The 25,135-nt window shown below is 35.0% G+C and overlaps 1 protein-coding gene across 2 annotated transcripts; it reads right to left on the reverse strand.

Annotated features, from left to right (window-relative positions):
• Positions 1 to 30: 30 nt before the first annotated feature.
• Positions 31 to 15,556, reverse strand: LOC123552284 (protein henna-like). 2 transcript variants are annotated; one of them, XM_045341821.2, is made up of 13 exons: positions 15,308 to 15,554; positions 13,450 to 13,587; positions 12,034 to 12,211; positions 11,529 to 11,558; positions 8,132 to 8,288; positions 6,584 to 6,634; positions 6,307 to 6,452; positions 5,887 to 6,022; positions 4,920 to 5,046; positions 4,543 to 4,638; positions 2,487 to 2,620; positions 1,780 to 1,895; positions 31 to 965 (listed from the first exon to the last, which is right to left on the reverse strand). In XM_045341821.2, exons 1-13 carry the CDS (start codon positions 15,359 to 15,361, stop codon positions 916 to 918), a joined length of 1,413 nt encoding a protein of 470 aa, XP_045197756.1. In that variant the 5' UTR covers positions 15,362 to 15,554; the 3' UTR covers positions 31 to 915. The 2 variants fall into 2 exon arrangements, with proteins under 2 accessions (XP_045197756.1, XP_045197758.1); XM_045341823.2 differs by lacking the exon at positions 11,529 to 11,558 and having other exon boundaries at positions 15,308 to 15,556.
• Between the last annotated feature and the right edge of the window lie 9,579 nt (positions 15,557 to 25,135).

Consider the following 25,135-nt stretch of genomic DNA (forward strand, 5'->3'; position numbering starts at 1 on the left):
GAACAACGAATATCTAACGAAACTAAAAGCTAGAAACTGTTGAATATTATTCAGACGGGTCGCATTCGACACTTCGTGTAATTGGTTTCATCTCTATATGGCAACAGATAAAACAGAAAATAATAATATGTAATAAGAAATTGTCAACAAACACTGAGGATTAACAACATTATTTCAAAACATCATAAGTATATATGCACAAATATGGTGATTTTATACTAATTTAAATGCGTCTGACTTCGAAGTACTATAGTCCCGAAATGTTAAAAGAACTGATAACCTACAGCATGATCTCTGCACACATCTAAAAATATGTTCCAAAACTGTTTAAAATATGTTCCAAAACTGTTTAAAATATGTGGAAAATAAATATTTCTAACAAGAATACATATTCAATATATCAAACGTATGTATGAAGTATCGACATGTGATAAAAATATAACATGCAGCAAAGTATTCACACATTTACACCTTGTCTCCGCACAGACTTCAAAAGAAGCAAATGTATTAAAAACCAAACCCAAATGTGTTGGTGTGAGAAATTTTGTAAGTCTTTAAAACAACTAACCACTTCAACACTGTTTATTTCACACATATATATACACTATCTCGAGACATCGTGCTTCATAACAAGAAGAAATGCTTCACTTTCATATGACCTCCGCCGTTATGTTGAAAACCATCGAAAATGTTCTACTGGAGCAACTATAAAAATATCCCTTCAATACAATTATAAATGCCGATGTAGGTTTTTAATGAAGTTACAAAAAGACAATTGGTGTGTAAATATTAATGTACCAACAAAAACGAGAAAACAACAACAACAATATAGTACATCTGTTCAACTGTAACCAGCAGCAACAACATGTCAATAAGTCAGTTTATTGTCTTGGCACACAATTTCTATTGATAAAGTTAGCTCTGCTGAAACTTTGTCAGTGCATCCTCCAACAGCATCATTTCAGCTGTAAAATAAACAGTACACTCATGACATAATTGATACAGGATGTCTACACATTGCAAGAATTCGTAGAAACAGTCGAGATGATACATGGTAAAGGTTAGATTTAACATCGACAATATATTTTGATTATTTGTTTAATGTCAAACCGTGTCAATTACGGTCACGTGGCGATCTTGCAGCTATAATGGTGGAATCAGACCCAGATCGTGTCTTAACGTTCTTTCAGGCACGGACCTTCAGGAAGTCAGCTGGATGACTTCCTCATGTTAAGCAACAGCTATCTAATGACAGCGCGCTCTGAAGTCCTTCCACCTAATACTGGCTTACATACAAAAGCTTCCAGCAAACATTTTTAAGCTGAAAAGGGGACATAATCGCCAAAATGAAAGTTAGAATTATGAATCTTGCCACGTGAGGTCATCTCATGATTCCAATCTTAAACATTTGGTAAAGTTGTTCCTGAGAGACATGCTTACATGAAAAGTCAATGTTGAAAAGGGGCAAAATTTTAAGAAAATTAAAGCCACAATTATGAAACTTGGCCTCTGAGGTCACATTATGATGCCAAAATTACGTGCGAAGTTTGAAAGAATTTGGTCAAGTAGTTTTGAAGAAAATTGAGTGCATGCCGAAGATGTGGACGCCGGCTAAAGCGTGGCAACGAAAGGTCTACCAAATAGTCAAGCTAAAAGTTCTATATCCAAAGAAAAGATTCCGAACTTACAGTGGCAAGGATTCGGAGGTTCGAACTAGAACTTCGAACTAGAAAAGGTATACATTCTGAAGGACAGGAAAGAGAAATAAAATGTGCTTACATTTGATATTCTTGGCCAAATTGAGAATCTGACCAGTAGATTCGAGAACCTCAACACTCCGTGTATATGGGTTGTATGTTACAGTGAAAGGACGAGGGATTGTCGCTGCAAACTCTCTGAAATAGTACAAAATGAAATTATTTCCTAGGTGGCTGAATAATCAGCGCAGTTTTTATCATAAAGTTCTATTTTCATTTTGTATAATGAGAAATAAACATGCACTATTAAGATGTTTTTGTTAACATAAGGGTTATAAACACCAATTGGGAGACCGTTGCAGATCTGAGCACAATGTTTGAACTGACAATAACATTCTGATAACAGTTTATTACACTGGAACCGGACGACGTTTAACTAAAGAAAGATGTTGACTGTTTTATATTATTTCGTGATTTTGTACTTCAGGGTACTAGAAGTACACTATGGTTTCTTTATAAATACATTTTTCTTCAGGAATAACCATTATAGATTATATTTTATTGCTTGTAAGAAAAAAAAAGATGAAAAAGTTTGAGAAAATCTGTTTCTATCTATTTATATCTTCATACAACATAACACGTCTATAGTATTACGTGGAGGGTCAATTTTATGGAACTAAAAAAATGTTCTAAATATGCCATATAAGGATAATAACAGCATGTTACACACCAATATCCAATCCTATATTACTTAATAAGAAAACTTTAAAATTTGATCATTTGCATTACCTCATTTTCTGTTTGGCAGACCCAAAACTTTCAGCTACAAAGTATACAGGCTGGAACTCTGTGATTGGGTACTGTTGTTCGGCTGTCTTAACAGGTTCAAATGGTCGACTTTCCGGTTTGTCGGTCAAACAGTACTGAAATATAAATCCACACTTAATTAATTGCAGTACTTAGATGGTAATTAACACGCTTCATTTCCAAGACCCCGTGCCATTTTGAAATTTGAATGAAACTTCATAAGAGAGGCTGCCATTATAACTAGTTATGTATATTGTCGACATGTCCTGCTCTGAATATTTCTTTCGGAGTTATGTCCCCTTAAAAGTCATTTTGACGGATTTGTACGGACTACCTCTCTATTGAATATTATACGGATTTAAATGAAACTCCATAGCAATGATAGAAGTCAGCTCGGTTGTGCACTTTCTACTGATTTTAAGGTTGAATGATTTTCTCTGAGATATGACCCTTTACATGAATACGTTTCTCTGTATATGTTAACGTTTAATTCCACAGTACATTTCCTAAATAAAACTGCTTTATTTAGATTAAATGCCTGGGGAGACTATCAATCAACGTTCTGAGCCTTAAACTTATGCAATAACCTCCCCTGGCGCTGGTGGTTGCTATAAAGGGAGGCCACTCCATTGGAGATTGAGACTGAATTAGCAAATCTGTGAAAAGTTAAGATGATTCCGTAATTTATGCAAAACATGGCTAAATCGAGTTATGTACTATAATGGATTAACATTTTAAACAATTTTCGACAAAGTGTTACTTTATACCATGTTTACAGCCGAACTGACAGGCTAAATTCGACAAACTGTCGCACGGGATCAACAGTCAATCGACGGAATGTTGTAAACTCAAGATGAAGAATACCTATACTTATAAAACAATACAATCACATTTAGCCATATTGGAAAAAAAACTTTGATACTGTCGGACAATCTATTTACAACTTAACATAGAGGTAAACAATAGAAAAACCAATTGACATTAATGTATTTACCGTTTAAAATCAATCAGACGGATACAATACAAATTTTGAAACAGAGTATATCTGTCTCTAAACGAAGTCATTGTCATGATTTTTAAAGATCACTAACTGTTTTGTCGATAAGGTTATTTTGAATGGCAATATCACAAAATACATTCGACAATTCATGTACCTACTTAGTTTAGCATTCAATTAATGAAACAATATCTATCATTTAAGTTTATGTTTAGGTTAAGATTGTCGGTAAAATCACAAACAAACTACAGAACATTTTTAGCATGTTGATCGGGATTTCGTTCTTTTCACGTGTATGGGGTTTTCGTTCTTTTTACATGGATGTTTTTTTATTCTTTTCAAACGATGATCATGTTGTTTATTTACGCAGACGGGGCTTTCGTTCTTTTAAGTGGATGGGTTGTTTATTCTTTTCACGCGATTGTAATTCTCTTCTTTTCACGCGGATGGAGTTTTAGTTGATTCTCGCGAACAGTGATTTTGAAACGCTGCTCACATTAACCATGTCAGTACCTTCTGTACATGCTTACAAGTCAAAGAATTAAAACATATTTGGTATGTTTGCTTCAATTAGCTTGGTTTATTACATATAAAAGACAATTCCTAGCGAAATGTTAAACGCTAGACATTAACATACTCGGACAACAACTTTTCAGTTATGTATGGTTACTAGTTTACGCGGTAAATGGTTTACTTGCACTTTGTACCAGTACTAACATGTTCCCGATACTTCAGACATATAACCTAATGTTAAATCGCCACAAGCCAAGCACAATACTTCAAAGAGATCAAAGGTTCGAATCATGTGTAAGTTGTATGTTCCACTTGATACCTCACAGAAGATAAATTTTGTCACCCGAGTCATTCGTTTCATGTCTCCAATTTTTGTGTGCAAGTAGAAAAACACGTTAATATTGTATAAGCCAACCAGGAACATTTGTAAGCATAATTGGCCGCCGTAGATTATCCAACATTCAATTTAGGTGGTAATTGTGACAGTCTACCACCACAGCATTAAGGAGACGATTGCAGGAAACTCACCTGAAGTTCACCAAACGACGACAATAAACCAGCACCATATGCTTTAACTTCTCCTTCCTGTCTGCACAGTCCAAACTCTATCGTAAACCAGTAACACTGAAAATATTCAGAAACAGATTATAATAAAGAAAAACTGCAGTATATACTAACATTTTAACTATACACCATTGTGCGATCATAATCTTTGTATATTTAAGGTGCAACGTTTGAGGACTAAAGATTAAGATATATGGCACAAGTTACGGTTATCAACACATCTAAACATGTATATAGCACTGTTGCTCACTTAATGAAAAATGTTTCTTAATATATGCAGCTCAAGTGCACAAGTTCTATGCAAACATGCTTCATAAAAACAGCAAGATATCTTTACTTACCGTAGCAAGTTTCTGGATATATTCATCCGGGGCGCCGAGTGATGCCAGGCCAATTTCCTGCGAAAACTGCGCAAAGGAAGGGTCTGCAAACAAGGGCACGTGGCCTAAAAGCTCGTGACACACATCTCTGAAAGCATGAGTAATCTTCAACGATAAATGCTACGTATTTTAAAAGATCAATATATTATGTTAAGTAAGTCTAAGATCATATTCATCAACTTTTTAAGTCTAAAACTTATGACTTTATATGTAAATGTTGAGATAAAACTTTGTAAAATGTGTGCAGTTGGCAGCAGCAGACAGATAAGATAAATTTAATCAGTATCAATATGCTAAAACAAAGTTATAGAAAACTGAATATTTGCTAGGGCCTCCGTGGCCAAGTGGTTAAGGTCGCTGACTTCAAATTGCTTGCCCCTCACCGATGTGGGTTTGAGCCTCGCTCGGGGCATTGAATTCTTCATTGAAGCCATCCAGCTGGATTACTGAAGGCCGTTGGTTCTATCCAGGTTCGGCCCTGGATGAAATAATTCACGGCGAGGCACCCGGGGTCTTCCTCTACCATCAAAAGCTGGAAAAGTAGCCATATGACATTTCATTGTGTCGGTGTGACGTGAAATCCAAAAAAAAAGTCTTAAGTTTTAGTTTCTGACTTCAACCGTAACTGAATATGGACCCGAACTTGAAACATCAGCATTCTCAGAAATACCTACACTTTTATTTGCAAAAGACCCTCTAATAGATAGTTTCATATTACTATGTCTTCGAATTTCAATGACAAACTGATAGGTCCGAAAGATCGTAGCTAAACATATACGAACAAGGAATCTTATTCATAATAGAATATATCTAAAAAATCTTTCTTTTCATCGAGTAATACACCAAACATTGACACATTTTTCACAGTGGACAGATCGGCTACAGAGCATTGTCAGGTTTTAAATTGTACATGAAAAATACGTCTTACGGTTCTGGTGTGTACATGGGTTTCGAGCCGTGTCTGATGTACTGTGTAGAATGAAATACGCGGAATGCCAGACCAGCCAAGAAGTCACGTGATGACAGTAATCCTGCCACTGGGCGCAATCGAAATCCCGTGCAATCTAAATATAGAAACAAGAGTCAGATGATTTTGAAATGCTTGCAAAAATCACTGTTAAGTTGTGTAATTTTAAGTTATTTTCCATGAAATATGTAAAATAATTGACAAATGACATAGAATTCATATCTATTTCGTAAATATTTCAGCAACCGTTGATCATAGATTTGTTACTTGCTACGGGATATGAAATAAAAATGTTTTAAATGAAAACAAACCAAAAACATGATATACACGACATGTAAACCATACATGTTAATAAACTTTTACTAAGAAACAGATGATAACCTTGGAGGAAATTTGAGATGTCTTCTAGTTGAGGAATGTTGTCCTCTCTATACCCGCAGTTGTCGATCAACAACGGAAACACGTGATTAAACTCTTTACACGCATGCGTCGGGTACAGTTTTGTCAGTTCACGAAATATGGTTCCCCTGAAAATAACGCAAAAGTCTAAACCTTAAACTTAAATATTTACATTAGGAAATGTTTTATTTACAAAAGAAATATTATATCTAACGCTTTTTTTGAGAAAGTGTTAAGTGTTAAGAAAAGATCAACATACCACGTGTTCACTTCTTCCTTCGTGTAAGTCACTCTTGGAATAGGTGTACCGCTGAAACAAACAACTGACATCTATATTATTTTTATCATAACATGGAGGTGTAACTAGACTATCACAATGCAAAAAGTATATTTCTTACATACATCATTTTACGAATAAATATCTGGTCATACTGTGTAACAAGAGAGCCTTGATGGTCCTATATTCTTCACCAAAGTTTCATAGCTCAAACTCATTTCTGGCAAATTACTGTCAAAATTGACCTTCAGATAAATAGGAGATTTTCAAAGCTTTCCAGACAGCCAAATAGGAAAACAGACCCGATCCGGTTGTCAAATTTCATTTTCAATGATTCTGACAAAACAAGATTTTCTAACAAACTTAGATGACGGATAACCAATGAACTTTTCTAAACTGCCTGTGACACTGTTCAAACTCGGACCAGAGGATAAGGAGTTGGCGTTTGAAGACTTCTCTATTTTAAGCTTTAGCAGCCATGCTTTAGACGAATCAGAATCCACTTGAACAAAAATCAATTGAATCCGGGTTGTCTCTTTCCGACGGGAAGATTTTTAAATTTCAGACAATATGCATACTGGGAAAACTTACCACCCAAATAGCGGACATATGTTCCGAACACTTGGGTGAGGGTTAACCTAGAAATATTGCTGTTAAATCATTTAAAAATCGGACCAGTGGATGAAAATTAATTTGAATTCGGACTAGCCCTTATTCATCATCCCAATACCGGCCAGGTATTTCGAAGAATCGAAATCAAAAACTTGGGACAATGTCAACGAAGAAATTTTTCTGTAAAGTCATTTTAGAACAGGGCCGACTGTTTAATAGATGCTGCGTTTAACTCTGATGGTCCCGTAGACATATTTTTTTTGCGAATCACAACAATCTGAACATTATTGGAGTCGCCCATGGAAAAAAATGTGTAAAATTATTTAAATTTCGTTCAAGGACTTTCTGATAAGAAGCTTTTCAAAGTCGTCCCAATAAACATATAAGGGAAAGGTGACCACGTTCAGTTTTTGACGAATCCGAATGAGCTGGGCAGTCGTGACCGTCGCACAAGGACCATTCATGGGAAATTATTTTGAAATCAAGCTAGCAGTTTCTAACAAGATAATTCCATATTTCATATCATATTTTCATATTTTATTGCATATCTTCATTACATACACAAGATATGCGATAAAATATTATTAAACTAAGACTATATCAACTATACTGACCTTGACCCCTGGCGCCTATGATTTTTAAGGAATTGAAATACATGTAATTGGAACACTCTTTTGTCGCTAAAGTAGCATTTCTTTGAAATGATTTTAAAATCAGACGTGAGGTTAGGGAAATGCCCTTACACTTTACGCTAAGCTACAGCGACCATGTTTTAACAAAATCAAAATAAGTAGACAGTAACCAAACGAACATCTGTATGAAATTATTTTAAAGTTCAGCAAGCAAATTTCTGAAGTTTTAATATGTGCATATGGTACAGATCATTCACGCAGAGCATGAACTGCCTGAAGAACTCACTGTTTATAATTGAAAGCAATATCTGCAAACTCCTTCCGTCTTGCCCGGTAGACAGGGTCTGTGAATCCGGGATGGTCTGCATCTAATTCTGATCCATAACTCAGAATCTGGTTCGCAAACCGGTCCAAATCCTTAATTTTCCGAGGAAACCAGGGAACTGTGGGTAGATAAAATATAAATAATCTACTGATTCAATGTAAGACATGCATTCAAAAGTTCTTTACAAGTTTTCTCAAACGATTTGAGATTTTTAAAAAAAGCTCATACAGTTGATGATCATTACCTCAAAAAATAACAGCGCAAACATAATTTTTGTACAGAAAGGTTTAAACAAAAGCACATCGACTATATAAGAATCAGTAAATATTATCATAAATCAGGTTTATATCTATGCCTGCATGAAAGCGTGAAAGTTAATACATTTCAATATTCTATAATTTATACCATATAATATAATAACTATATTGTCATTAAGGTAGTACATCCATCATTTGCAATGTTTAAAGCACTAAAACCTTATTTATGTGTGTAAAGCGCATGTATGTAGACTCATTATTCCCAAAATATTACCTATAATTGTACATGTACTCATAAATTAACACATTGAAATATAAAATGCATAATACATGTTTAATTAAACCGTTTCCTTTTTAACATTAGTCACACTTAAAACATAAATGCTTATATGTATCTTTAAATATGATTTAAAAGAAACTGTTTACTTTGTAAAAAGAAAAAAGAGAAGAGCACTACCAGAACACAATTTTATAAAATCATATGAAAAAAGAACAAGAGGACATTTCAAAAATGTTTGGCAGTACACAAATGAATAGACAGTAAAGACAACAGATTTTTTTAACGTTTCACATGTGCGCTGGTACGAAGGCGGTCACTTGTACTGCAGGAGTTTTTAGTTTAGTTTAATCATATATTATTGCTTCTTCTCATGGCAATACAAATTTACAAGACATGCATACAAAAGGCAAACTTAATCTTCGAGAAGTCGAGCTAAAAATCAAAATTTTACCTACAACATATTTAAAGGATCCGATTTCAAACTGACCAATCTGTTTGTCTGTGTTCAACACCTTTTGCAAATGTGTGCAACAAACCAATCAACGTACATGTAATATTTTAAACGTGAAAAAGAAAAACAAGTGGAAAAATACCGAAATCAAACAGTGTTCTCGTGGGGTTTGAACTCACAGTCGGAAATGAAAACAGCTCTTCAAGTCCAGAACTTAGTATTACTGACAACTGAATAGTATTTAATGAAAGTTTTCAACAAAGAAGAACGTAAGTTTGCATATTTACAGCTAACAGTCATTACACTTAGAGTAAATAAGTACTGAGCAATGTAAATGTATTGTCTTAGCACTAGGTATTTTTGCAACTGGTTTTGTCAGAAGTCGCGCATGTCTACCTGATAAAGTGTAAAGTTTGGTATGCCTAGTTCGAACCTCTGTTTATCGTATGTGTTTTATTAATGATTGGGTTTTTTTTCCTTTTTTCCTTCTTCTCAAAAATTTTCTGTATAGAAAGTCTAAATTTGTTGTTTTCTTACACATAGTTTTTATGTGTAGTTCAATATCCTACACCTCGTTGTTACAATCTGACAAATCCAGTTAGACAGTCAAATTTTCAGAAGTGATAAGACGATAACGTGCGTAGTGCAACTGCGGAATAATGGTGGAATATAAAACTTGAGAGATGAAAATCGCTAAGCCAGGTAGTCCCGATCCATGGAATAGAGAATTAGCCCAAAGACCGACAACCGCGACATCCATGTTCTATAATGTCAACAATCATGTGCGATACGGGATAAACATTTTGCAGTACGGAAAAGCCTGGACAGAGAATCTATGGCGGCCTCGGACTTAACCATACAAGTAGGACGGATCGAAGCAGCTGAAACATTTTTTACGAGGAAGTAAGGAGTGGTATACCGATTGCAAAGCGAGGTACAAATGCTAAAACTTACACTTACCCCCTGTAGGTAAAAAAACAAAACAAATACAATTACAAAATTCCATACAAGCATAAAAACTGTAAGCAAATTCTACCTATACATATTTACGTCGTTCATTTTAACATAAAGTAAAAATAACGGAGACAAAAAGAACAAACAACTGAATTTTGAACCCAAAACCATGCTTAATACCTACTACACGTCTGAGACATTAGTATGATGTATGAATACCAATTATGTAGTTATATGATCTAGACGTTGTCCAACGTAAACTGTAACGGCTAGCAACAGTTAATTACGCCCCGGTCTGAAATCTGTAGCAGTACAAACATATTCTTCGCAAGTAACTAAACATTTTCCCATACGAATCAAAATGACAATTGTAATTTTATGTAATATGTCAAATCATCAAGAACACAAGCCTTGTCCGGAGATCAAACTCGCAACTCTCAAATCAGTCCTGCGCTTTACCATCTGGCTACCTACTTTTTAACCAATGGAAATGCTTGAATCTTGTGTGAGGTAAAACAAAAAGTGTTATCAGTCTTCTTTTTATGTATATATGTATATTATTGGCCTCCACCATTAAGTATCAAAGTTATAAATGTTCGTAAATAAGAAAACTATATAAAAAACACACACCATGAAATGAAACAAGAGGGCTCTTTTATAAAGCATTAGAGTCAGGGATAAAAAGATAAATTAAGAAAAGAAGGTAGCACATTGTATATGCAAATGAGCCAAAATGAAAGCCTGTCTAATATATATATAGTCTCTTTTAATTTCCTTATACATCCATATAAATTGTGTTGAGTTTAGAGTAACACCGATATAATTTCGGTCATATGGCGACTTTTCCTGCTCTTGCTGGTGGAAGAAGACCAAAGTGCACCTTCGGACAATGTTTCAGGCATGGCCGGGCACCTGGGTAGAATGCCTTACTAACACAAAGAATTCTATGCCCTAAGTGAGGCTTCGAACCTTCATCAGTGAGGGGCAAGTGATTCGAAGTCAGCGAACATTAACGTGAATACTATATATATATATATATATATATATATAGTATCAAACTTTAAATATTCCATTTCGTAAGAAAACCTTTTTTCTGGCCGGTTACTTATAATTTGAAAGTACTCGGAGTCCAGGATCTATATTCATCGACCCTGAGGTGACGGCAAGTATTCCATTTGCCGTAACTTTGTTGCAAGAAATTTTGCGGAGCAGATACAAATTCATGCAAAGTTTCATTACAATTTGTGTCAATTTTACAATGACACCGCGAAAAGAACACATAATATTTTAGATTAAGTTTAACATTGACGAATACGGGCCCAAAATTACAACGAGACACAGGAACCTTTTGTTAATTAATGTAGCGAAGTCATGTACAGTGAAATGATGATAAATGATGTATGATCATTTGTTTACCTTCATTTTCACTTGCGGATTGTCGCTGGTCTAAAAACGGTAGAAAAAATGCATAATTTGATACAAAAAAAAAAATAAATAAAATAATTAGAATAATAGAGTCAAGAAGACATATTTCTTCAGCAAAAGATGTGAAAAAAAATACAATGATGTTTTAATATCTACTCCATATACTTAATTGCAGAATATTTAAAATATGTAAAAGTATGGATTTTATATAATTTGCCTGGCTAGATTACAGGCACGGATGGAAAAATGCTAGACTGTTTTGTTTTCTTTTATATTTCAAAACTAGTCAAAATGAAAAAATATATATATATATATATATATATATATATACCATAATATGTAACCCCTTTCAAGTGATATCTGTTTCATGATATTGTTTTCGATTTCGTTCGTTTTGCGGAGAAACGGGCGTTTTGATAAAATCTTGTTTTTTTTTTGTTTTTTTTTTTCATAATTCATAACTTTAAAATCTCCCAGTTTGCACCAATATACTTACTGGAATCTTTTTGATGTTTCCTTGTGAGCAGTGTAACTTTGCATTCCTTAGCTTTAAGGTCCTTCATTGCCTCGTGCAGTCCCCCTTTCTTGTTGTCGCAATCGGCATAAAACTCATACTCGGAGGCATTTCGTTTCGCAGGTCTTGACTCGATATGATACAAGTTAACATTATGTGCCTAAAAGAAAATGCGGCTCGGTAATGTATAGTTATTTAATGGAAAATGTTTAAGCTTGATATATGAGCCGTGCCATGAGAAAACCAACATAGTGGGTATGCGACCAGCAAGGATCCAGACCAGCCTGCGCATCCGCGCAGTCTGGTCAGGATCCATGCTGTTCGCTTTCAAAACCTATTACAATTAGAGAAACCGTTAGCGAACAGCATGGATCCTGACCAGACTGCGCGGATGCGCAGGCTGGTCAGGATCCTTGCTGGTCGCATACCCACTATGTTGGTTTTCTCATGGCGCGGCTCATATATAAATAAATCACATAAATCTGTCGTCTGTTTTACATGTTCTGCGTCGTCTCCTGATTTATGTTTGCATTATACATTATATTATACCGTGAGACGAATAGATGCAAGATATTAGGCTGTGTATGGGCGGCGGTTACCGCCAAAAATTAGAAAATATACGTACAATCCATCCATTCAATGAACAAGTCAGTCAGTGCAGAGCATTTCAACGCAGTCTAGTCTAAATAAAATTCCGTACCGTCCAATAAAGTTGCCTTCAACGCATTGTATTTTAAAACTTTTTAATACAAAACTTGAATTGGTTGTATATTTACTAATTTTGGCGGTAACCGCCGCCCATAGCTGTGCTATTTAAAAACCAAGATGTTGTTGTTGCTGTTGTTTTTTTCCTTCACTCCAAATGTAACTGATTAATGTTCTTTATATTCAGATTGGTGTAATATTTCATCCTGTTATCACTTACAAAATTCCAAAATGTCAGGCATTGTATAGTATAAACTAACCTTGTTGTTACAATAGATGTTAAAAACTTGACCTGATGATAAGCATTGTTGTTAACATGTATCTTAAGATATTCTTTATCAACGGTTCATCATGATTTACTGATCACCATAGCATCGTGAAACAAATTGAACTGCAATTTTCCGCCGGTTACAACAATTTCAAAATAATAAAAGATACTACGAAACTGTTCCTTTGCTGGGTTCACACAAATAAAATTCATATCACAAGGTGACAGGAAGAAAAAGACCCCGGGATGCCCCTCCCTTAACATTATTTCAGACTCGGGCGGGAAACCGGGTAGAAATAGTGATCTTTAATTCACGGTTCAGCTGGACAGCCTCTCAACATGGAAGAATTATATATCTCAAGTTTACATCAACATTCTAAATGTTGGAAAGAAAAACTTGGTGTTTACCAAAAAAAAAAAATTACCTGAAACACCTTCAGGGCTTCCGCCAGTGCGCCGACCTTTTCCGGTAGGGTGAAAAGAAGGCTCGAACTACCTTCTTTGTCATCGTAGTCTTCTACATAGTTGTGATGGGGCAACCGGTCTTTGTCATGCTCATGAGTCTGCTCATGTAGAAAAAAATGTCATGGTTAAGGTTATATTCTATAATAGTCATTCATATTCTTGTATACACGAAAGCAATGTACAAAGGGTGTACCGACATTAAAAGTACCCGCGCTGCGCGTAACTTTTGTTTGTATATATGTCGTGCACGTGTACAAATCCCATTAAAAATAATAATTTTATATTAGAAAAAAAGCTTCTGTAGAACCATTCCACTTTTTAGTGGTTCTGATTTAGAGGATTCAGTCCTACAAGAAAAGAGTAAATCTGTAGTATAGGAATCCTTTTGTAATAGAGTTCAGCATTATGGGGGAAGGGGTGAATATCGATACGGGTGTTGGACTTTCCATTATACCACTCAAAGATATATTATTTTGTTGCGCGCTTTGCTTTGAAATAATTCTATAGCTATTTCAAACGTATTGCACCGTAAATGAATGGAACTCAAACGTGTATAAATGTGCATTTTAGGAGCAGGCGGATATGATTTTTGTTTTCGTAATTCACCGCAAGAAATGACTGGAGTATGACCCCTGACACCGACTATAAACGGTCAGACATGTGACTACTGACATACTGTCAGTTTAGTCGTTGAAGCGTGTACATTTTGTACGTATATAAATGTGAATGATATAAGTCGATGCAGAGAATGTCTACTGTAATTTGCAATATTGCATCACTTTTCCAGTCAATTGAACATACATATATTGGCCTTTACAAGATCAAATATCTTGCAAGCGTCGATGACTTTTAGCGCCTGTTTTATTGCACATTGTCTTCATCATGCATTTTCATGCTCTGTCGTCAGCCAGAATAGCATATCTCATACATAAGTAATGTAAAAGAATTTAACATTTTGGATTTTACTTTTATGCTAAAACAGATGGAATTTCATAATTACATTGTAAGAAAAACTACTTACAACAGCCATTAAGGATTTAACTCTACTTTGTATACCATGTCAATCAAACATTCAAATATCAGATATAACAAGTACATGTATACTGAAAATAGGCAATAACTAAAAATTAATATACTTTATGCTTTAAGCACAAAAAGAGAAGAAAAAAAAAGACCATTATCGACCCTGCATTATCTTTATCACCTCAAATCAAGATTACGCTAATGCCCTAGTAAATTAATTAATTAGTTAATTAAATAAATTATTACTTAATTAATTAAAACTTCAATCATGCGGGAGCAGCTGGACTTGCAACTGTAGGAAAGTCTCCAGTGCAGCTTGTTCAATACATAAATACAGTCATGCGTCTCTATATCGTTCGGTGCGAACGGTAGGTATTATTTGGCCAAGTTGTTAATGGCACAAGGTCAGTCATCTTAGCATAGCCGCATATATGTTGTACCTTTTCTCTGATATTTGGCAAAAACAACCATTTTTTACGCATTTTCAAAATGTTAAAAGCAGAGAATCCTATTTCTATTATTTTTGTGGAGAAACATGCCCGTTCTCGAAAACGTTCAATATGAAGTTAGCAATTTGAATTCAGTGTTTAGCTTGACTGCCTATCAAAAAATACATTGTTTCAAAACATTTTATATGCTACTTACAATGTTACCATATATGATCGTTATTGTTTCAGTAAAAAAAACTATCTTTTCCATCCATTTATCAATTTGAATCTTGTCCAACTTAAATATGTATAAAATGAAAAAAAAAAACACTGGAAAAGTACAGAAAATAAATGTTAAATAACTTACCCCGTTCGTTACTTCAATTTTTGCTTTCTTCGCAGGTGTAATTCCAGCGTCCATTCTTCCTCGAAAACAACACAAGTTTTGTAAGGATTAATCACTGTCAAATGAAAAATATTTGGACCGAAGTTGACCTTCACCCAAATATAAACATTTAAGCAGATTGGTTGGTTTTGTCACACCTTCCAAGTTATATAGTCTGTTTCAAATAAATCCTGTATTATTTTTGCGCTTGTTAAAGCAGTAGATTACTAAAACATAACAGCCGGTGATATACAATAACAAAAGTCAGTCACTGTAGAATAGAGATAGGCAACATGAAATAGCATTTGAGCCGCACCATGAGAAAACCAACTTAAGTACATTTGCGACCAGCATGGATCCAGACCAGCCTGCGCATCCATGCAATCTGGTCAGGATCCATGCTGTTCGCTTTCAATGCCTATTGCAATTAGAGAAACCGTTAGCGAACAGCATGGATCCTGACCAGACTGCATGGATGCGCAGGCTGGTCTGGATCCATGCTGGTCGCAAATGCACTATGTTGGTTTTCTCATGGTGCGGCTCAATTTCATTTTTCGGTCATATAAGGTCAGTTATCTTATCTCAAGTCACGATAACTTCCTAAAGAAAATATGGCGGTGATTCGGTCACTAAGTTTATTTGTCGCTGGAAAAATTTGGACACATATATAAACTTCCAATGTATGTGTGTAACTTGATTAAATTTTGGCTATTTTGTCAAGGCCTTTGATAAATTTATGAACATTCAGCAAAGACTCCAAAAGGCCCATATGTAAGACCGGTTGCCAAATATGTTTGCCTCATAAAATAAAGTCATTATTATTATTATTATTATTATTATTATTATTATTATTACCATTATTATTATTATTATTATTATTATTATTATTATTATTATTGTTATTATTATACTACAGCATTTAAACATACGGTGTACATGACGGGCCTGGATAGACATACAGTATACACGATGGGCCTCATCATATAAAAAGAATACATGCTGGGCCTCAGCAGTAAAGCGAAACAAGAGTTCATACATGTTCCCAGATCCGTTATATATTATCAGACAAGAAAGATATGTATAATTATAGTACAATGTTATAATGCGGATTATCTTCTCAATGCCTGGCAAGATCGTTAATCCGGAAGCCTTCTCCAGTTACATAAACAATGAAATTAAAACTGAGAAATTCCTCGAGAGATTTGAACACGATTGTGATGATATTATGACTACACTCGGAACATGGTTATATCAATGTCACACGTCTGTTTTGAGTGTGGCAGCTCTGCAGAAGCAGCAAGCTCGGCAAGTCCGTTGGTATTCTATTCAGAATAAATACATAACTATGTAAAACATTGCAAGATGCATGTAACAATTATAGAATTTTATAGTGTCGTCAAACTACGGAGTACTGTTTTATACACTTCCATCGTCTAATTATCAAAGCGCGATGGTAGGATAGTAGGATGGAAGAATAGCGATATTGGGATGGTACCTGTTAGCGATGGTAGGATAGCGATATTAGGGTGGAAGGATAGCGATGGTAGGATGCTATATTACCATCCTACTTTTGATATCATACTATCGTACCCCCTACCATCGCCATCCTACCACCCTGCTTTGATAATAGGCGATGGTTGGATATTTCGTACCTTGACACTTATTATACATTGATTTAAAGGTATTTTTATTGTACTTCAAACGCCACTCGCGGGAAGGACGAAAGGCGATGGCAGGATAGTATGACATTGGCATGGTAAGATAGCGATGGAAGGATTGTAGGATAGTATAAGGCAGTATAATATCCTATCTTCCTACCATCACTTTCCTATCATCCAACTATCGCTAACCCACTATCCTATCATAGCCATATCCTACCATCGTATTTAGATAATTAGCCGACGAGTACGACATTAACAAAACTGTACTTCGTATAAATCCGCATTGAATATAACATGAGCTTATGGTTATTTAATAAAAATAGCTACGCTTATAAGTCATTCGATCTTGCACTTTTTCGCTCAGTTTTAAATACAAATTTAAGATTTTTGGGATTTAAGTGTTTTTTTGTTGTTTTTTTTATTAATATCTTTTTATTTATAGTAGATCTAACAAAAGCATGTTTGCTTTCAAGTTTATTCATGCTACAACGATTTCCGTTATTTTGATAAAAACGCTCTTAGTAATATTTTTTTAATGAAACCAGACAAAATTGTTTAAGAAATAATATATCTCATCCAGTGATTTGTCGTTGAATAAAATCATTGTTTGGAGTTCAGATGCGAAAGAATTATATCACGATGGCGCAGCCCGAGTGATATAGAGTAATACGCATGCATCTGAACGACAAACGAGGATTTTATTCAAGAGCAAATCACTAATGAGATATATTATTTCGATTCTAACACGGTACCAAGGATTTTAAGTACATCAAATGTTGACGACGTCCGTCAAAAATTTGCCTGTTTTTTGTTGGTTTCTTTTTCAACGCGCCGCTATGCTGTTTGACGCCATGACGTAATAATTGTGACGTCAGAGCAGTAAATTGTTGTAAAATAACACACTTTGTTTAATAGGAAAATGAATCAAGTCGTGTTAGATATATAATTTATCTTTAAAGGAATGCAAAATGGAAAGAATATAAATAAATCATATATTTCAGAAAAAAAGACAAAAAATATTCATTATGATTTATATACAGCTATCAATCCTTCCTTTTTTTATCAAAATTACCATAAAATGTGTGTAATATAACATACATTTTTCAATACAAAACCCTTAGTAAGGCAATACTATTTACAATGTTGTGACATTATTCGCGATCGAATATATCATTTTTTGTAAAACATCAATTAATTCGATTAAAAGGGAGGTAATCGGTATATGGAAATAGATTGTGCATATTTGTCGTTTCACAAAGTCTTACTAGTCTAGTTGCAGTTAATAAATCGATCTCATATAAAAATGAGCGATTTACCGTTAAATAAATTGCACATTCTAACGGCTGGATTCGGTTGCCAGTTAAAGAAGAAAGTAGTCAATCTCTGTATATTTAAGAAAAAGGAATAATATCACGAGGGCACAGCTCGAGGGATATAATAATACGCATCAGAACGACAAACGGTGATTTTATTCAAGAGCAAATCACTAAATAAGATATATTACGAAGGACTTTTAAATGCATCCTTTACGACATCCATAAAATATTTGCCTGTTTCCTGTTGGTTTCTTTTCCTGCGCGACTGTATGCCGTCTATTATTACATACTCATTTGATAACTCCGTTAGGTTTCAGTGGAACCTGAAGCGTCAATATTGTTCCATATTGTCGTTCAGATTTCATATCGGGTGTGTGACGTCATTTATGACGTCAGTGTCATGTATGTCGTCTTATATAAAAGTTCTTTTAAGACGATATCTTCAATTTCCCTCAGGCTTAAAAGCAAATCTGTATCATTTATATAATAATTTTAAGTGAAAATGCGCATGTAATAAAAAGATTTTTAGACTTGCATCAAGAAATATGCACTCGTTCTTTCACGGAATAATATTGCGCTTCTAAAGTCGCGCAATATTTCCGCTGCAGAACTCATGCATATTTCTCGATACAAATCTAATAACCTATAAATACTTTGACGTAATAATTGTGACGTCAGGAAAATGTATCATTGTATAATAATACACAATATTCAGCTAGGAAAATGAATTGGGTCGTGTTAGAATCTGCGATAAACGACGATTGACGTGCGGACCGATAAGAGAGCATTATATGAAGTCCATTAGGACGTCAAATGGTTGCATAACGTCCGGTTTATTACTACTTGGATGACTGAAGCTCAGCAAACTTTTATTCTTGCATAAAAACTACTTTTTTCACTGGATCCGCCCATGTATTAACCAGAGAAAATCGTGTGAAAACAAGGCAATTCATATGCTGTTAGTACAGGATTTTTATTTTTAAAATGCAGCCCAGGGATGTACATGTATTTCTCCGCAGATTGACATCTGGTATCTGCGTCTTGTTTCTTCCATCATAACCTCTTTTTGTAGCATAAAAGATGCAAGCCAAACCATAGAATGTTTTGTTGTATCAATTACCAACGCCAAATGCACTGCCGCCAACAATGTTCGTACTCGCTTTCCGGTTTAGAACTCAGCGCAGTTTCAGTTTTTGTAGATAACCGTAAATGTTTAAGAATCGCGTGTAACTTGTGCGATTGTTTGTTTTTAGGAATCATATTTATGATTTTGGTAAGTATCAACCGGTATGTTTTTATCTAATTCCTGGAAGAATTTATATAAACAGCTTGAAAGCTTGACACTATGTTCGTACTCATCCGTACTCCAAATGTGTCCGTACTCAAAATAACTCGAATGTAAAGTTATTATTATTGAAATTGTGCTCCTGTTTATCAAATGTTGAAGTTAAATGAACAATCATTGGTAATTTCATGTTTGTAATAACGAGATAAAAAATCGTTTAAAAATCTTCAGTATGTACTTTTGGTAATGTTGTTGATGTCTGGGCCCTGGTTATGGATATTTAAAACATGGAACTCACAATCAGACGTTAATACACAAACAAGAGCACCGCCCTACGGGTGCAGGCGCTCATCTGATTTTTTTTGTCTTTCTATATTAGTAATAGAAATATTGTCCAACCCATGATTTCCTAAGTCCAAAAGGTGCCATAATTCTTGCTAAAAGCAATGTAGAGTTATCATACTTGCTGTGCAGAGTTAGCTTTTAATTAAGAAATAATTTATAGCAAAAATGTGTTTTAACACTATGCACGATGGGCGGTTATTCGTCGGGCGTCATAATTTCACGAGGGCGTAGCCTGAGTGAAATTATTTGTACGACGTATTACCAACCGAGTGTATAAATAGTGTTAAAACACTCTTTTACTATGAATTATTTCGATTCTAATATGCCCTGGATCTAAAACAATACATAAAATATAGTAGCACTCTTTCTTGGTCGCAACAAAAACATTAACGTCACCACACGTAAACGTGACGTCATTCTAGCGTAAGAGTGTTTTAACAGAAAAAAAAGCATATTAGAATGGCGAAAAACTGCACCAAGAGAAAAGTTGACCTAAACGCAAAACTTAACCAAGAAATCTGATTTCCTAAGTCCAAAAGGGGCCATAATTCTTGCAAAAGGCAGGATAGAGTTATGTTTCTTGCTGTACAGAGTCAGCTATTGATGGTGAACAAGTGTTGCAAGTTTTAAAGCAATAACTTTGATAATTTAGGAGAAAAGCTGACCTAAACAGAAAACTTAACCAAGAAATCTGATTTTCTAAATCCAAAAGGGGCCATAATTCTTGCAAAAGCAGGATGGAGTTATGTTTCTTGCTGTACAGAGTCAGCTATTGATGTTGAACAAGTGGTGCAAGTTTTAAAGCAATAGCTTTTGATAGTTTAGGAGAAAAGTTGACCTAAACATAAAACCTAACCAAGAAATCTGATATTTTCTAAGTCCAAAAGGGAAATAAATTCTTGCAAAAAGCAGGATGGAGTTATGTTTCTTGCTGTACAGAGTCAGCTATTGATGGTGAACAAGCGTTGCAAGTTTTAAAACAATAACTTTGATAGTTTAGGAGAAAAGCAGACCTAAACAAAACTTAACCAGGCAACGCCAACGCCAACGCCAACGCCGACGCCGATCAAGTTATGATAATAATTCATCATTTTTTCCCCAAAAAATCAGATGAGCAAAAAAACGTGTATTATCCCTACATCAAAACATATCATTGACCATGTAAGAATAAAAATAAATAAGGCCTTCGAGTGGTTTTTCACCCGAGTTAATCACGGTTCAGAGCTCAGATGCGCCGGAAGTGAACCAAAATGTTTTAATATAAAATTATCTTACTATATCATATAAATACATTTTTGTTTGGTTTTTCCATAACATTGTTTATACTGATTCAGTTGTGCGTATATTTACGGTTTTTTAACGATAAACTTTTCAATTTACGGCAACTATTGGAACAGCAGGCATAGACATTGCCAGCTTTCATAGCCAAATCGCTGGCTTATCGATGAAATTGTCTCCCTTGAAAATACGCTATCGGCGTTATCGATTTCTCGATCCGATTGATTTTGCTACTATAGAGATATATAGGAAATGATTTTTTTAAATTGTAATAACTTCCACATAATTTATCCACATATGAGCACAAACTTTAATCTTTCATTATTATAATAATGTAACAACTTTTGTGATTTAATAGCATCTTCATGCTTCCCTGCTCGTTATAAAATTGATACTATCACTCCCTATTCCCATAATAGAAAACACGAGGAAAAGAGCCATTTTTCATAAATAATCATTTTTAAAATAGAAATTTCGTATTTTTATAATTTAAGTACAAAATTTAGAGTCTACTAGCATGCATCATCGTGAAAGTGTCATATGACATGTCCAGTGTAATCAAAGAGCTATAAAAATAGTATTTTATACTTCTTTGGTGTAATCTAAAGGAATGACGACGCGACGTCTGTATACAATCGTACACCCAAGCGTTATGATACTTGTAGAGTACTAAGTGGTGTAGAAAAATGCTTATGTCCACCTCTTCATTAAGAAATAGACTGTTGTTTAGTAGTTCACATTTGGGTTTGAAACTAGTCTTCCCACACACTTCAAACAAAAACCATGTATTTCATACCTAAATATAAATTTCTAAAGCACGATGATGATGTATATCTTATAACTACCACTTGAAATAATTCAGATTATTATCAGAAACTAATTTTACCTATTTGAAACCATGCAGTGACTGTGTCTTTTCCCATTAGTCATATCCGGTAACACACATTTACCACACCGCAATTGTTCCGCCTTTACATAACACCATAGCAATGGTACAAAGGTTCATCGTTTATAATGCAATAACAATTTTAACATATACTAATGAGGTAGCCTGTCCAAATATCAATGCATTTTGCTGACTTTGAAACCTATGTAAAATGCACATTTAATAAATAATAAATTTAAATATTTTGTCCACAGTCATACGACAGACTAACACAGCAGACTCTTTAAGAAGCTTTCATGGTTGACTGATTCGAGTGTTCCATATCCAGATATTATCTTCTGTTTTTGTTCTTTATAAAGAAATATATTATCTTAAGTCTCTACTAAAGTTTGCAAGGTTCAGCCATATTTTAGGATTTACAAGCCGGGCTAAAAAGAGGACTTTTCGACGAGTGGATGAGAAAAAAAGGTCAAACTTCTTTCACATTCGGCAAATTGACATAGATTCCTCTTCGTGTATTCAAGCTTATTTATACTCGCCATGGGGGATTTCTCTAAATCATTGTTAGTAAAATTAGTAGGGGGATATTGCTAGATACAGAAGATGCTTTTGTGTGCCACGTGTAAAGCACCCAATTCCAATGACAGCGGTTTTAAGTAACTAAGTGAGGAATAGGGGCTCGAGCTCACGACCCCCGATTTCGTTATCAAGGGTGTTGCCACTGTGGACCACTGTGTCCTAATAATATACACCACAGGTAGACAGATCGAACTCTGATTTATTGCAATTGTCAGAGAACCGAGAGGGGTAGGTTGCGATGGGGGCATTGTCAGTGTTCAAAGGGATCTTATCTTTCAGCAATAGTTATTTCATGCAGAAAAAAAGTGTTTTAAAAAAGTTTCCCTATCACTTGCTGCATCCTTTCCTTATTAACGTTTTCGTCACAAATTAACCCCAAAAACAAAATCTGCGACTCAATCCAATGAACGTAATGTTCAAATGAAAGTAGACTGTGCAGCAAAAATATCAGTGTAACAAGAGTGCCATGATGGCCCTAAATCGCTTATCTGACTTTCAGAGCTTAAACAGACTACTAATTGTCACATCCACCGTTAAATGTCGCACCACCGCTAATTGTTGCATCCACCGCTAAATGTCGCAAAATCATCTGCCGCTATATTTCGCACCTTTAACAATAACGGTCGCAAGACTTTGTCCACCGTTATATGTCGCAACATAACGCTAAATGTCGCACTGTCTGTTTAAAACTAAGACATTTATTAAAAATTCATTGTGTATACTTTTTCAAATTTTATCTTATGTGATTAACTGTAATCTTCAATAGCAAAATAACATGGCGTTGGCTTTTAGCCCGACGGAGGCAGCAGACTTAACATATTTAATGATATACAAATAATCGTCTTTATACTAATTGCTAGTACATATAGAAAAAAAGAGGGTGGTGATGGCCCTAGATCGCTTAATTTTGACAGAGGGTCACACAAGAAAAATATGTGTAAATATTTTGAAACTAGAGCTATCACTAAAGGTGATGAATGTACCCGCATGCACTGATCAGTACATGCAATTTGACGCACACTATGCTAATTTGTGATTATGTATATAACGTATGTATCAGTATAGTAACAAAAAACAAAGTCCCATAACTATGCAAATTTTTTCTAAAAGAACCTAACATGCCCCATGCACAACTACTGTTGTTCTGATCACTTGTGTGAAGTTTCATTAAATTGTGTCAAGGGGATGAGGAGAGATGGTGCGCACAAGATTGTGTCTATGTATATAGTATAGTAACAAAAAAACAAAGTCCCATACCTCTGCAATTTTTTTTCTAAAAGAACCTAACATGACCCATGCACAACTACTGTTGGTACTGATCACTTGTGTGAAGTTTCATTAAATTGTGTCAAGGGGATGAGGAGAGATGGTGCGCACAAGTGTGTCTATGTATATAGTATAGTAACAAAAAAACAAAGGCCCATAACTCTGCAATTTTTTTTCTAAAGAACCTAACATGCCCCATGCACAACTACTGTTGGTACTTATCACTTGTGTGGTTTTTCATTAAATTCTGTCAAGGGGATAAGGAGAGATGGTGCGCACAAGATTGCGTCTACGGACAGACAGACAGACAGACAGACAACCTGAAACCAGTATACCTCCCCACCGCCCTTACAACTTTGTTGTCGGGGGTACAATAAGACCAGTGTTATTCAAAGTTTCCACTTACTACATAAATACGGGTTGGTTATAACACTATATGTTTGTGGTGTGGGGTAGGGGTTTGGAATGGGGTGAATGATGATATAGGAATCTAAGGCACAATACAACAAATAGTAAAAAAAACCAACATTTTGTGCCGGGGGGAGGGGGCGGGGGCCGGCAGGGGGGAGGAGGGGGTTAATGTGTGGGGATGGGGTGGAAGAGTGAGGGGAGAATGTGGGTAGGGATGATGATGATGTGTTACGATGTACTTTGACCTTAACTGTAAAATTCCAACCAACAAAGAAATAGAACCCATAAATCAATAGGAAATCACACGCTTTTTACTGCTGCATTGTACAAAGCAAAGGAACACTGTTTAAGTTAATTGGCAGTGGGCGTATCATGTCAGTCTCGCAAAGGCCTTTTTATTTCACATATATCATACAGTTTCATTCTTGTAGCAGCTTTTACTTAAATGAGTTAGGTTGGACTGGCCTAGTTTAGCTTACAATTTTGACAAAAGATCACTTAATCTTTCGTTGTTTTTTTTTTTTTTTACTATATTTGGTATAGTGTGGGGAAGTTATCGGAAACTCTGTATACAAATGTAAAATTATAGCTTTGTTACACCTACATAAAAGTACAGTGATTTGTTTAGGATACACATTTGTTTTTAATAACATTATCTCAAGCGATCGCGTTAATTCAGCATCTTTCGACATCTTTTTTTTTCTAGTGCACGATACCTTACTTCGAGCGAAAAGCGGAAAATCCAGCATTTTCATCGTTCAATAACAATTCGAAAGCGAGCGC

This window comes from Mercenaria mercenaria, chromosome 4, assembly GCF_021730395.1.
Source record: "Mercenaria mercenaria strain notata chromosome 4, MADL_Memer_1, whole genome shotgun sequence".
Lineage (NCBI taxonomy): Eukaryota > Metazoa > Mollusca > Bivalvia > Venerida > Veneridae > Mercenaria > Mercenaria mercenaria.

Bases quoted from the DNA above. Each gene is read 5' to 3' on its own strand.
- LOC123552284 (XM_045341821.2), bottom strand. From the start codon at position 15,361: ATGGACGCTGGAATTACACCTGCGAAGAAAGCAAAAATTGAAGTAACG. The intron at 8,289-11,528 runs GTAAACAAATGA...ATCTACCCACAG, and splicing joins ATCCGCAAGTGAAAATGAAG to TTCCCTGGTTTCCTCGGAAA. The intron at 1,896-2,486 runs GTAATGCAAATG...GTACTATTTCAG, and splicing joins TCTGCCAAACAGAAAATGAG to AGAGTTTGCAGCGACAATCC.